At 32.3% G+C, this 15867-nt stretch overlaps 1 protein-coding gene across 3 annotated transcripts in view; it reads left to right on the top strand.

The window, feature by feature from the left end:
* Window positions 1-15867, top strand: part of LOC100922452 (KAT8 regulatory NSL complex subunit 1) — a 132703-nt gene that overhangs the window by 75969 nt on the left and 40867 nt on the right. For all 3 annotated transcript variants that reach the window (XM_031960931.1, XM_031960924.1, XM_031960916.1), the window contains one exon: window positions 4083-4210. In XM_031960931.1, the coding sequence (XP_031816791.1) occupies window positions 4083-4210 (128 nt within the window). The remainder of the gene's footprint in view (window positions 1-4082; window positions 4211-15867) is intronic.

Genomic DNA, 15867 nt, shown 5'->3' with positions numbered 1-15867 from the left:
TTGTTTTAATTTACTTGGAGCAGAGAAAAGTGAGGAGAGAAAATAAAAACTTATTGAGAGAAAATCATTTTAAAGGAAAAATAAGTAAAATACAATTTTAAAGCATTATTGTTGATTGATTGAACCATAAGTGAATCAAGCAAATACCTTCTCCATCTCATTCCTTACTTTCTCGTGACTCTTTTTAAATTTAAGAGATATGTTATGAGTTCTAGTCTTGAAGAACTTGGAAATATAAAACCCAGGAAGTTACTGATTTAGCATGCAGATCCTTTTTATGTTCATTTGACTGAAAAATGGATGAATAATCTGCTTTCTCATGCTGTTTCTCTGCTATACTAGCTACTTTCTGAGTCATGAATTTACCTAGTACAATAGAATAATGCTTTTGTGCCTTTTTGGTATTTTTCTATTTATGAATATGCAACTGCTTGAGTAGACTGGATTCTATAAGGATTAACTGTATTGAAATTCTAGCAATAGACTGGAAGTTATAATATCCATTAACAGGGTTCTCCTGAACATGGGCAGAAGTAGAGCGATTGAATGCTAGAGTGGTGAAAGCATCATATTATTTGCTTTGCTTCCCAACTTAACCCCTTAAGATATTTCTAATTATTTAAATTTTACTTATAGTTGGCTATAAATATATAATGTTTCTATAAGTGGATTTTTATTAAAGAAGATATGTTTATCAGATTGTGCTAGATTTCATTAAAAAACTGAGTAGGAAGTTCCAAATCCAAAGCTTTTTATTTCAATTTATAGTTCTAGTTAAAGGCTCCTGTAGTCTAAAAACCATCTTAACTCTTGTTAGATTTTTCCATTTAGGGATTGCACCCCTTTTTAAGAAAAAATCTTTTAAATCAAAAGCATAAGGAAAATTAGCTTTCCAATGAGAATAATGTCGCTTAAGTGTCACTTCTATTCTTATTTCCACTTGCAAACTTTTTAGGGTCTCTGCTCAATTTGTATTAATTTATGAATTAATCCAGAGAGAACAGAACCCATGAAATATGTCTAGGACCAAAATCCTGTCCCCATGAGGCTTAAGAAGCAAATGTATTCTCATTTACATTTCCCATATGGGCAGTTGGTCTAATTCAGCTGCCTTTTCCATCTTTATTCTCTTTAAGTATTTTTTTTTAAACCTCCTCTATAAGATTGTGGTGTTAAAGCTTTATTGTATTTTTGTAAAAGGAGCTTAGGCACATTTTTTCCATTTTTCTAAATTTCTTTCCATTTTTGTTCCTAAATTAGCTTGGCTTGACTTTAAAAATATTTTTACTTCTGCTATTTTTCCCTATAAATTAATTTATGTTCTTTAATGGTGTTGATTCTAGATACCATCTCTCTCTGGTAGATATATAAGTCAAATTTTTCCAGGATTTCTACATGTTTGTTAGATTATTTTTTCTCCTACCCCCTACTTTCTTTTCTATCAAATTACAACCTTAGTAATTTCTTCCTTCTTTCTCAAATCTTCAATCTATCCACTAGTTCCTTCCTCTGTTTTTAATCCTAACTAAATTGCCTCCCCATTAAAAAACCTTCACTATCTCCTACTACCTACTCAGGTCCTATTATTTCCTTCCTTCCTCAGCCAAATTCATATTAAAAAGGTGTTTACATTCATTACTTTCACTTTCTTCTCAATAATTCCTCAACCCTTTGTTGAATAGCTTCTTGTCCTGTCATTTCACTGAAACTGTTTTCTTCAAAATTATAAAGATTTCTACCTTGCCAAATCTTGGGAGTCTTTACTTGAGCTACCTCTCTCTTTATCTGTCTGCCTAATTTGACACTTTTGACTAACCTCTTTTTCTGGATACTTTCTTCTAAGTTTTCATATACTGCTCTTCCTCCCCTGGTTCTCTTGCCTATCTTCTGCTTCTCAGTTTCCTTTGTTCATTCATTATTCATATTGCATCTCCTAATTGTAGGTATTTCCTAAGACTCTGTCCTAGGCACTCCAGTCATAGTTCAATATGCTTTTCTCTTGTTAATGTTATTACTTCCCAAGGGCTCAATTATTATCTCTATTCCACTTATTTCCAAATCTCTGTAACCAGCTCTAATCTTTCCCATGAGCTTCAACCTTCCTCCTCCCCTTCACCAATTGCCTATGGGAGATTTCATGCTGGGTGCCTTGGAGACATTTGTAATTCAATACAAACAAAACTAGTTATCTTTCTCCTTCTATTCCATACTTCTCTCTTTTTTGTCAAAATGCCACTATAATTCCAATCTCTCAAGTTCATAACTTGGAATCTTGTTTTATCCTGACTTTCTCACTTTCTCCTACTCTGTATATTTAGTCAGTTGCTACCTTTTGTTCAGTCTTCCTTTACAATATCTCTCACAACTCAAAACCATATTACCCACTTATATACCTATTATCTTAGTTCATTTCAACAGCCTCCTAATTGATTGGCCTGCCTCAAGTCCCCAATTTCATTTCATCCTATACATTCTGCCAAAGTGATTTTCCTCAAATGACAATTCAAGCCCCCATAACCTCACCTAATCTTCTTTCACCAGACTCATTGGCCACTAATCTGCCTCATACTCCACAATCTATTTAAACTAGCTTTTTCTGTGTTTCTCATGTCATTCCATCTCCTGTCTTTGCATTAGCTGCCCACATCAGAACCTAGAATGTACTTCCTCCTCACCTTTACCTTAAAACAATGGCAAAAAACAAAACCCAAACCTTTCTTCAGGACTCACTTAATTTGAAAATATGTTTTGTAGGACATCATAGGTAAAATAGGCATTTATTTATTATGTTCTCAATAAGTGGGAGTGTGGGTATATAGGTCAGTAGAGAGTTTGCAACTGAAAGCAAAAATTTATTAAAACTAGCAAACAATTACATATGGGGGAAGAGTTCTTGACCACCAATCAAGAGAAGTACAAGTGATCATAAAAGACAAAATGGACCCAGTTGCAAAAAATTGGAAAGATTTTACAGATATACAAACATACAAAATAGTACAAGTAGAATTTGGAGGGCAATAGTTAACTGGGATAAAAATCTTGGCAGAAAAATTCTTTTAATAGAGATTTGTTGTCCAGAATTTGTAGGAAATTGATTTGAATTTTTTCAAGATCTTGTTCTGAAAAACTCCAAATAAAATGAGCATTTTAATGTACAATAAAAGGGAAATGGAAGTTTCATTTTGTACATGAAACTACAAAACAGTATGCTTCTTAAATTATAACTTTCAATGCTGTCCTGCTTGGCTGATTCTTTCTGGCTTTCTTTTCTGTGAATTTTTTTTAAACATAATGATCTAGAAATTTTCTTTCTCTACATTTAAAAAAAAACTACTCCCTTTTTGTAGCATTTGCCTTTCAGAAGTTTTTTCTGGTCATCTTGTTTCATGCCCTCTACTTTCTCAAATTACACTTCTCTGATTTCTTTCCTGCCCCTTCCTTTCTCCCAAATTAGAATATAAGTTCCTGGAGAGTAGGAATAATTTTTCCTTTTGACTTTGTATCAGTAATGTCTGCCTTACACTTAATAAGCATTTATTGGTTTGGCTAAACACAGCTTATTGATTGGAATAGCAAATGAATTTAGATGAGTATCTCCCAGCAACTAAAAAAACCCACTGATAGTTGAATTCTAATTCATCTTTATGCATAATACTATTTGTTCTGTGACAGTGCTATAAGGCAGATGGTGGTGCATTGGATAGAGAGAAATAGGTTTGGGTTTAGGAAAACCTGAGATCAAGTCCTCAGACCCTGAGCAAATAAATCACTTATGATTGCCTCAGTTTCTTCAAGGGTAAAATGAGTCTAATAATTGTACTTAACTCTCAGGATAATTCTAAGAGTGATAAAGTTGTTAAATGAGATGATAGTTTTAGAGTAGTTCTTGAAACATAGTAAGTGCTATATGGATCTTAGCTATTATTTTTCTCACAGATAATTCATTAGCAACATCACTAAAATTGTTTTTAAGGGAGAGAACAACAGATTTCAGGTTCTGGGGAAAAGCTAAGGTCATATCTGATGGGAAGGCAAAAAAATGACTATAAAATCTTTATTACATTTTAATTTTTCTCTTACAGAGTTCTCAACTTATGCAATCTTTGGGAAGTACTATCTACCCAACTCCATCCTTTCACCCTGTCAATGGGACTTCTAGCCTTCCAAAAGACCACACAGCAACACGCCACATCAATGGAGTGATAAACTGGTTGGTTGTTGTTGTTGTTTTAATTTTACATTGCTTCTCTCTCTCTTTTTTTTAAGTACTGTACTGAAGTAACTAATTATGATTTACTTGATTGTCTTAAATAGTGTTGTAATGTGATTAATGGAAAAAAATGAGACTTCCTATTCAGACTTGATAGGGAATTTGTCCCAGCTCACATGATATTAGAAACCGATTCTGAATTTATTTTTTGCCTTCTGGTGACATAGTGAGTTTAGCATTATATCTTAAAGATTATACCTATGTGAGGAATTAGCATTATTATTAATTTGGGGGTGTATGAGATGTCTTGGAAAGTTTTTTACTCTGGTCAAATAAAAGATGATTATAAATCAAAATATTAATTAACTAATATATAAATAATGTCTATGGCAAAATAAGTGGCTTCTGAAATTGGTCTTCATAGAATGAATATTCAACTATCGAATGGAAATTTGCTTGATGAGCACAGAATTATGAAAGTTCTTATTTAGATATCAGGCTTCCCTTTCAGAAATGTGTCCCATATCAAAATAATATACAGGGATTTAGGTTGTTTTACCTATGTGAATGTAATCGGGTATGGATGGTTTGTAATCTACAAATCTTCAAAAGAAATAACCACATTGGTGGTGGTTATAGAACCATTGGAGTTTGGAGAAGATAGTTTTACATTGAAAAATAATGTAAATGGGAGAATTAGTAATCACTCATTGAAATTATGGAAAACAACTTATAGCTACATTGCTAGCCATTCTAAATAGCTTAGGTTTTTAATTTTATCTTTAACAGCAATATTTGTTTGCTCAGTTAAATTAGAAATATTTTTGCCCTGTTAAATTTTATGATAGTCATCCCATTTGTCACAACTATTTTCTTCAGCTGAGGTCAACAGTGCTCTGTTTTATTCTAATAGTACTATAATACAGATAATTGCCAAAATAAGAGGAAGAAGCTTGATAATATTGTTTTAGAAGAATGTTCTTCAGCCTCTGGTCATGTTTATGCCCCAAATCTTATCATGCAGACTTTTGTACTTTTGCTTGAAAGAATATATAATCAAATTAACAATCTTTTAAAGAAAAACAAAGATTAAGATAATGGTTAAAAATAAGTTAGTAATAGACTTTTTAATGTGATTTGAGTTTGAGAATACTTTTGTAAAACTTAAAATTCAAAGTTAGCCATGCCAGTTGAGAAGTACATGTGATCTTTTAGAAGGTTGATTAATGTATAACAGATCATTGTTTTTCTTTATTATAATGAAAGGTCCAATTTGAAGGGATGGGAATAAATAACTGATAAAATTACAAAAAGTAATCAAAGTAAAAGTATCAAGAAAACTTTTTTTTAAAAGAAAATATAACGTTTTCAGAAATTCTGAAGTAAACGTTACATAACAAAGTCTTAAAATAGAAAAAAGAATTGTTACCAAAAATACAGAATTGCATATCTATAACACATACTGTGTTTGAAAATTGTAGAGGCCTGACCTGTAAAGCACTTTGTAAACTGCTGAGCTATATAAATATTATTAATAAGAGGACATGATATTTTGTATCAATAACTACTCTGGGCAGATTGTTTATCTAAATCATAAATTCATTAGAACTGGGATAATCCTCTATTGATATTCCGTACAGATTACCTGTTTTAAGTGATAAATTCTTTAGAATTAGATGATTCTCTCCCTTGTATATCTTGAGGGACTCTGACTAGTCAAAATCTAAGAAACCCTTTATCCATTTTTCTTTTCATTCATTAAATACTTCTGACCTAATAAGACTTACAAAGTTTTAGCTTTAGTAGTTTACTTCGTTTAAACTGTGAAAATTTCAAGGATATTCTTTGTCTTTTCAGTGATTGTAAAATTATAATTTTTTAAATTAACTGTTTATTTTGCCTTAGAGTTTTTATTGATTCTTTCTTTTAGAAAAGCAACTAGATTTTTAATCACTCGGTATAAATGATCTTTAGGGTGACTAAATTTCACCTTTTTTAAAGTGATTTTTATTTGCTTCTTTTTCAGCCAGAATATTTTCTCTGTTCTTGTTCGTATAATTGAGGGGGAAGTGTTATAATATATCAAAGAGCCATTTAACCCTTGTTACAGCAGCTAGGAGGTACAATTGATAAGAATACCAGGCCTGGGTCAGGAAGTCTTATCTTCGTCGGTTCAAATGTGGCCTCAAATATTTACTAGTTGTGTGACCATGAACAAGTCACTTAACCCTGTTTGCCTAAGTTTCCTTAACCTGTAAAATGAGTTGGAGAAAGAAATGGCAAAATAGTTCAGTATCTGTGTCAAGAAAAACCCAAATGGGGTCCCAAAGAGTTGGATGTGACTGAACAACAAAGACCACATTGTTTTCATCTAATGGTAGGAAAGGTTAATAATAACTATGTTAATATTATTATGAATTTGGGCAGTTTTTACTTTTAAAACTATTAACAGACATATTCAGCTCAGACTGCCAATCAATCTACAATTCAACCGTGAAAACACCTGAGGTGCTTTTTTCCAAATTTAGCCTTGCATCATGCAGGTCTGATAATATTTTGCTGGGATATGTAGAAACAAATGATGTCCTGGAAAATATTAGGTTTCCAACCAAAGCTACTAAGGAATTAGAAATTATTTTCTTTATGCTTGCTAAGCATTCTCATAGTGATTAAATTCCCCAGTGATGCAAAATTGTCTTTTTATGCAGTATTGAAGTGTTGCTTCCTTCTTAGAGCAGTTTCTTACTTTGATATTGCCATGTAATTAGGGCATTTTCATCAGGAAATCTAATATGCAATATCAATCCTCAAGTCACATAATATTACTTTGTGTTAATTTTTTTTTTTTTTTTACTATTATGTTATTCTTTCAGAAAAAAAATTTTGCTCATTGTAGGGTATTTTCTCTGGAACATCCTAGTGTAATTGTTATATAAAAACTAAGTTTGAGTGAATAATTTAGAGTTACATCATGTATTAGAAGTTCTGACTTAATGATTTAATAGGAATCATCATTCTCCTCCTATTATTCAGCCATGAACTTAGTATGTCAACCATTACTGGGCTATTTTTATTAAGGGGATTGATCATAGGCCATTGGATAAATTTTTGTCAATATACAATTAATTCAAATCTCTATTGGCAAATTATTTTATTTTCACTGGGTAGTTGAAGTTTGGCTTTCAAATTAACATTACTTAATTGGTTCCTATTTTATTATAATTTTAATTCAAAAAGCAGTATAGATTAAAAAAGGTAGAAAGCTTACCTGAAAATCAGGAAGACCTGAGTTCAAATCCCATCTCTGACACATATTGACTCAGTGACCTAGAGTAAATCATATACCCTTTTTGGGGACTTCTTGTGAAGTGGCCAATCCATATTAGTTGAGGAAGTTTCTCACCAGTAGTCCTCTAAAACCAGAGAAATCATAAGTATATACTTGGTACCATACCTGTCCATCAACATTACCACTTGCTTTGTTCACATCTAATATACTCTCAATATTAGCAGTTAATATTTCATGTAATTCAGTGGAACTCATCACTTAAGTGATCCGTGCTAATTGTGCTCACAAGTAGTACTAATTATTAGTCTTCCATATCTTCTTATAGTCTTTAATTCTTGTTACATACATACATGTACATATATGTGTGCACACAACCTGAAGTGTTGGAAGCCTTCTCTAGACCTTTAATCCTCTTTGGCCACCATAGTTCTTACCTCTCATTCTTTCTAAATGACTGACCCACCTACTTTTGAACTCAAACATTTCCTTTATACTATTCTGCTATTTTTTTGCATTTAAATCTTCATGTATCACAGTCAGAATTTATTTTATTTACTTTGACAGCTAACTTCTCCCCTTTTTTCTTGCTATTCATGAAACCCATAACATAATACAGATGTTGCTTAGAGCTTAGAGAGGCAATATGGGAGAAATTAGCATATGGCTTCATTAATTAGTTTAAAATGAGCTATCAATATATTACATGTTATCCCTACAATAGAACTTCATAAAAAAGTTTCAGAGTCAAGTAAAAAGTAAACTTTAAATTCCTTTGTATTTTAAATTATCTAAGGATAGGTATTCTTTCTGATCAGAATTTATGTCTTATTTGTTTTTTATTTTTTCCCAAAACTTAGTGTTCTTCATTATACTTTTAGGGCCAAACAAAGAACAGGTGGAACTGTGATTCTTTTTTGTAAGTACTTCCTAGTAAGAAGCCTCCTTCTGCTAATACTCATTGGAAACTTCTCTGCAACTTATAATCAGAGAATTATTTGGAATTTTCAGAGATTAAATAAGTGATTTGATCCATAGTCACAAGATTTGATCTTACCATGCCATGCTACATTAAACATGATAGATATTGAGGAAAGGGTATGAATGTATGTATTTGAATTCCATGAATTAGTTTTACATTTTAAATTAATATTGTGCCCACTCTTCTTTGATGTATTAAGGATGCAAGGTAAAATAAATAGTTGATCTAGAAGGTTAAACTAACAATGTCAGCCTTCTCTCAGTGATGCTTCATTTAAACTTTTACATTTGATAATAGGCTCCTATCCTTTTCAAACTTTCTTGTGAAACTAGCTCTGAGTTATTATAAACCACAGTTAAGTAAAGGCTTGGCTTATCTAAAATTATCCTATGATATAAATATAATTAAGTGTCCATTTGCCATTGAAGGAGCTATTTAATAATAGTTGTGACCTTAAACAGAAAAATACTTTACTTTTTAAATCATAGCAAATTAAAAAAAACCAAACACCTGTTTTTGCATATCTCTCTGAATTCAGGGATTCAGGAATTAGATTCAGTATAGTAATTAAAAACTGCTTGCCAAATGCAGAGTATATAGAAATATGTGAAACATTTGAAATTTTTTTAGGATAGGTTACCAGCTCCAGGTTTTCAAGGCTTAAAAGTTGTCTTAAAGTCTTAAAAAGTTATCTGAGATATCTAGAAATTAAGTAAATTACTCAGAGTCAGCAGTCAGAGATGAAATCTAAGTCTTCTTAATTTCCTACCTAGCACTTCAATCTATTCTACCATGCTGTGTCTTGGGTATTGAGTATAATGGGAGGATTCTCCTCTAACTCCTCCATAATTTATTTTTTTAAAGAGACTGGGGGAGGGGAAGAAGCTACAAACCTAGTTTTTAAATTGGGTTCCAATGCTTTGCATCACCTTTCTTAGAAAAAAAAAATTTAAGATAAATAAAAGGTCAAACCTAGATTTAGCTCCAGCTCTGCTAATAGCTACTAGTGTGTCTTTGGGATGTTACTTAACCTCTGAATGGCTCAGTTCATCTATAAAAGTGATTCTTAAAACTTGTGATCTTAAAACTCCGTTGTACTCTTAAAAATACACCCTTCCCCCAAAGAATTTAAGTTTTGAAGGTTATAGCTATTGCTGTTTATCATATTAAAAATTTAATGTCAATGTTATACTTTGACTTTGTTGACCTCTTTGAGTCTCTGAAGCACACTTTGAGAACTGCTGTTCTGTAAAATGGTATTAAACTAGATCTAAGATTTCTTCCAGACCTAAAATTCCATGGTTCTAGCTTACTTGTATTGTAAAAATTTTGCAGATTTCAAAATGATTCTTCTATCCAAATTCATCAGAAGTATCATCTCATTTTTTAGGAGCTAAAATCATCCATTTGGAGCAACAGAAGTTATACAAAAGGAGTAAGAGGAAGTGGGAATCATAATTTTTAGTGTTTTGTCAGTTGCTCTGGTTTAATAAAATTAATAGTTAAAAAGTTCGTTGCTGGCTAAAATTGCTTTGATATTTTGTGTTAATTTCAGTTTGTACTATTCTTAGGTTCCCTTATAAAGATGGAAAATTGCGATTTCATACTCTTAGCTCTTATCTTTTTAATATGCTGGGTATAATTAAGAACTATAATAAAGTCCCATGTAATACTATTATTGTAGCACATTGTAATGTACCTTACATATTATATTATTCAAAGTAAGAAAAAACATAATTATTAAATATTTATTGAGTATGTACTATGTATGTATCATTGTGCTAGATAATGTACGTTGTCCTCCTTTGTTCTATTGGATGAAACATTTGCATATATAAGTATATGCAAAAGAAATACCAATCTTCCCCAAAACTTTTAGTCACATAGGTAGAAATTGATGTCAAAAGAACTTCCAATTTTGAAACAAAGAGGAAACTAAAATGTCCTCAAGAATGGAGTATGCATTGAGATCATAGGAGGAAAAATGTAGATGGACAAAGAATTCTAATGGAAGAAACTTTGAGGGAATAATTATAAAATGTCTTACAATACTTTGATTAATTTAAGGATAAATCATTACTAAACAAATTTACTTGTTTGTATTGATAATTAATATTAAATTTCTAATTCTTTAATAAAAGATTTCTTATGAATCCCTTTCCCATCATATTTCTTGAACTGGGAGTAGCATGCCTGAAATCTTTGTTCCAGAAATACTACCTTGAAAGTAAGTCCTCAGTAGATATTGATATATTTTAAATGAAGGGGAAAATAGAAAACAATTCTAAAATTCTAAAAATGATTATTTATGAAAAGATAAATAATAACAGAAAAACAAGATACTGGATTTAACTATTTTTCTTAATTGTCAAATCTTAACAAATGATTTATTGTTCATTAGCACGCTTTTTTTCTTGGTGATCCTTTTCTGGTTTAAATAAAAATTCTACCAGTTACTTGCCTTATTATAATTTTTATCTTTCCCAATATTTCCTCATAATATAGTGAGTCTGTATTCCTTTTTTTTTTTTTTTTTTTTTTTATTTAATAGCCTTTTATTTACAGGATATATACATGGGTAACTTTACAGCATCAACAATTGCCAAACCTCTTGTTCCAATTTTTCACCTCTTACCCCCCCACCCCCTCCCCTAAATGGCAGGATGACCAGTAGATGTTAAATATATTAAAATATAACTTAGATACACAATAAGTATACATGACCAAAACATTATTTTGCTGTACAAAAAGAATCAGGTGAGTCTGTATTCCTAAGAAAAATTTTTATATAATCATTGCTTCTTAGGTATTTTTTTCAGGCACATTCTTCTTAGAACCTCCTCCAAAAATGCTCTTATTTTCTTTTCATAATTGTAGGTTTGAGTTTTTTTCCTATTATGTCACCAATTTGTCATTGCATGAAAACTGAAACCTGGCTTCATTTGCAATTGCTTTAATGTCCTTGAATCCTTTTATTTTGGTGTTTTTGTCTAAATTCCGTTTTAAGTTATTCACCTATTTAGCTTATCCTTACATTAGCTTTTTCTTCCATTAAAAGAAAATTACAGAGAAATATTTTCTAAAGCAAATTGTTTTTCAAAGATGCACCATAAATTTAGTGGGCTTCTTGATTTGATTAAAATGGCATTTTTTTTTTTAAGCAAAATAATTTTTGATTTGGAAATGAGGAGCTGAATTTGTTGCTGAGTTGTTTATAATTCTTTTATTTTGTTGTTATATATGACCCTTCAACCTCTAATGCTTTTCTTTAATAAACATTGAAATAATTTCAGTTAGTAACCAAACAAAAAACAAAACTTCTGAGAACCTAGGTGGAACAAAGTGTTACAGATGGATTATACATACATTTTGTTACTCTAGCATTTATAAACTTTGTTTTCCATTACAAATTCTCAACTCAGATATTGAACCTGGCTTGAAATTTTGTTGCTCTAGAATGCAATCTTTAGCATTATATATTCTTTTTTTTTTTTTTTTTTAAGAATTATACTTCATCAAAGCTACTTGGATGTTCCTAGAATTTTGTCACCCAGGAATTGTACCTATAATGTACAAAAGTACATTGGAACTGGTTTGAATCATCTCGATGTTGAAGAAAGCCATGTCCATCAAAATTGAGCATCATTTGCTTTTCTTGTAGTTGACACATAAGTCCACATCATACTTTAATAAAGCAACAATTTTAGCATGAGGGAAGAAGGCACAGATATTTTTATTTTTTTAAATGTTTTGCTTATACTTTTTTCTTTAAGCATTTTCAGTGGTTACCCCTTCCCTTTAAACCCGCTGTCATAAAAAAGGCAGTCAGACAAAATAAATTTATTTTGTACCTTACCTAGACTTTTCCCCAAAAGGTGGAAGTAGGATTACTCTGAGTAATATTTCATGCCACAAAATTCTCAGCACAAGGAAGTAGTGTTGTTTATTGACCTAGATAGGAAAGAAGATAATTGGTCTACTTGTGACTAACGCTGTATATAACCTATTGTTTAACGGAAGTGTCATACTCTTTCTGAACTTTTACTTCTATAAATGAAATGATCTCTTAAGGCTCTTTCTGGCTTCAAAAACTTATATGAAGATAAGTATAAGGGAATTTCAATGGAGAGAGAAATCAAAGTGGATGGCATAATTCATTCTAAACATCACCTGTGTTGGAGGAAAGATCAAGATGGCCCGTGGATATTAAAACTTGCCTAAAGACTATGAAATACTAGGCATGTAAACTTAATCCCAAAGGAATTTCCTGGAGTCAGTATCATCATAACTACTGTGAATGACTCCTTGATTTTTTTTTTGGCTTATTGTTCCTGCTCCTGTCCCTGGTTCTCTTCATCTTGAAATGATTCTGCCTGCAAAGACATGGCCTTTACTTGATTGACTTACTAGGATTGGTGAAAAAAGAGAAAGTGAGCACCTAATGTAACACATTAATTAGCCTTTTAACAGTACCTCTTCATACCAAGTGTAGTTCTTTTTTTGGGAAGGGGGGTTGGTTCTTATATCCTTTTTTTAAAATTAAAGCTTTTTATTTATAAAGCATATGCATGGATAATTTTTCCAATATTGACCCATTGACCCTTGCAAAACCTTTTGTTCCAAATTTTCTCCTCCTTCATACCCCCTCCCCTGGCTGACAGGTAGTGTAATACATGTTAATGTTGAACTACATGTTAAATCCAATATATATATATATTACACACACACACACATATATTTATAGTTATCTTGTTGCACAAGAAAAATCAGTCAAGAAGGAAGAAAAAGAAAAACTGAGGAAGAAAACAAAATGCAAGCAAATAACAAAAGAGAGTACGAATGCTATGTTGTGTTCCACACTCTGTTCCCATGTTTCTCTCTCAAGTGGAACTGTTTTGAATCATCTCGATGTTGAAGAAAGCCATGTCCATCAAAATTGATCATCATATAGTCCAAGTGTAGTTCTTATATTACTCAAGTGGTTCTTGCAGTGGAAAGAAGGCTGGATTTGGAATCTGAATGGAAGAACATTTATTAAGCACTTACTTTATACGGAGCATTTTCCTTAAAGTATTTATTTAGGGCCTACCACATGTGCCAGAAACTGTACTAAGCACTTTACAAGCATTGTCTCATTTGATCCTAATAGCAGTCCTAAGAGGTTGGTGCTATTATTATCCCCATTTTACAGTAAAAGTAAATGAGGCAGATAGAGGTTGTGATTTGCCTACGGTCATACAACTCTTAAGTGTCTGAGGATGGATTTGAACTCAAATCTTCTTGACTCCTAACCCAGTGCAGTGAGCACTTCTTTGCATTGATTTTCTTTACTCATCCTTAACCCCTTTGTCCTCTCTACTATCTCTTATTCAGTTCCACAAACTCTTAGCATGATGGACAAATGAAAACCTCATATTTGGCTGGGGGGGGGGATAATCATCTTTACCACTTCCACGTTATCTGCTGTCTTCCAGTGATTCTCCAAACTTTATTTTGCACACAAAACAGTTTTCTTTCTTCCTGTCTGCCTGCCTGCCTGCCTCCCCCCCCCCCCCCCCCCCCCCCCCTCTCTCTCTTTCTTTTTCTTTCTTTTCTTTTACTGTAAGGAATAAGGATACACCAAACATTTTATATTTCAAGCACCCTATCAGATATAGTGGACAAAATGACAAAAAGTGAATTCCCCTCAAGGAGCATCTCTTCTTTCAGGAAGGATAATATATACATGTTTATGTAAACATTTACAAAACAGACACAAGCCAATTTTATCAGAAATGAATTAGCGACTGAGAGAATCAGGAAAGGCCCAGGTAAAAAGTGACTCTGGAAAGACATTAGAAGGTTACATAAGACAAATAAATAATCTTTATAGCTATTATTGTTTAACTCATGGGGACCATACCAAGTTAAGAGATTGTAAAGAAAGACTATTAAGGGCCAGAATAGAGCTTTTAAGTATGAACACAGGAGATAGGGATGTTGAACCAGCAGAGATTGTGAAGGAAAGGCCAGTTAGGTTGGAAGAAAACCAGAAGAGGGTAGTGTCACTAAATCTCACAGAAAAAAGAGGGTGATTAGCACAACAGGTTTCTCTGACACTCATTTCCAGACCTATTACCAGGTTTTACCTTTCCTTCTCTACCCCCAATGCTCTTATCCTATTCTCTCTTTACTTCCCTAGGATTCGCAGTGGAGGGGGGTGTCTTTGTTCCTTCTGTGGACAGAGCTGCTTTCAAAACCTTCCCCATGCCAAGCCAGGAAGATCACAGAGCAAGCTGGGGCTGGGGGCAGGGTCTGGAGGGTGGAGTAAGATGACATTTCAAAATAAAGGTGTGTAATATCTTTCATTTCAATAGGTCATTCTAGAAGTTCTGATGCTTCATAAGCTTTTGGAAGCTAAAAAGGAGTTAAATTTATTTTGGGGGGAAAAAAACAGGATGTTTTAAATGGATCCAGGACAGTAAAGTGTATGGCATACCTACTGCATACCCTATGGGAACCACAGCTCTACCCCCAATCATTTTTTTTTTACATTGTGCCAGGTACTGTGGAGGTTACAAAGAGTATGAGCCACAACTCTTATCCATAAATAATTTATAATGTACAAAAAAGGAAAAAGAAGGCAAAAAACACAAAAAAGCAATTAAAAAAGAATAAAAGATTTTTGAGTCCAAGACAAAAAGAAAAGACTGAACATAATTGGTTGCCTAAGGAATTGTATAGGAAATAATTACTTGAAGAGTTTCTAGTATTCAGACTGGAATGATCAGTTCTCATAAAGAAGATAAGATTTGAGTTGGCTCTTAGAAGATTTGTTTAAATCTGAGAAGGGGGAGAAAGTAAAAATCAAAATAAGAACAAAAAGCATGAAGTTTAAGGGTGGATTTGGAAGACAAGGAATGAGACAATTTGACTAAAAAGTTAAGAAATTGTTGAAAATAAAGTTAGAAAACTAGCTTGAGCCCTTTTTGTAGAGGGACTTGAATACTACACCAAAGAATTTTAATTCTGTCCTTTGGGCAATGGGGAATAAGTTTTTGAACAGGAGAGTGACTGCAATCTTGATAAGATTGAATTGGTGTAATAGAAAGGATTCTGTATCAAGCAACATCTGTGTTCAAAAATCCTATCTTTGGTATTTCTTTGTATTTGTTTTGTTTTTACTTATAGACAAGAGGGAACTTAAATCTCTCTTAACATCAGTTTCCCTATGAATAAAATAATGGTTGATAATATCTGTAGTACTTAATTCACAGGTTTCTTAAGAGAATTACCTAGAGAATATATGTAAAACTTGTAGTAGCACCTTCGTATAGTAGATAGCATGCTGTGTTTGGAATCAGGAAGACCTCAGCTCAGATTTTACCTTTCCCTTTTTACTAGCTTTGA

The sequence above is a fragment of the Sarcophilus harrisii genome, chromosome 1 (genome assembly GCF_902635505.1).
Source record: "Sarcophilus harrisii chromosome 1, mSarHar1.11, whole genome shotgun sequence".
In the NCBI taxonomy this organism is placed as follows: domain Eukaryota; kingdom Metazoa; phylum Chordata; class Mammalia; order Dasyuromorphia; family Dasyuridae; genus Sarcophilus; species Sarcophilus harrisii.
This window is presented reverse-complemented; position numbering and strand designations above follow the sequence as displayed.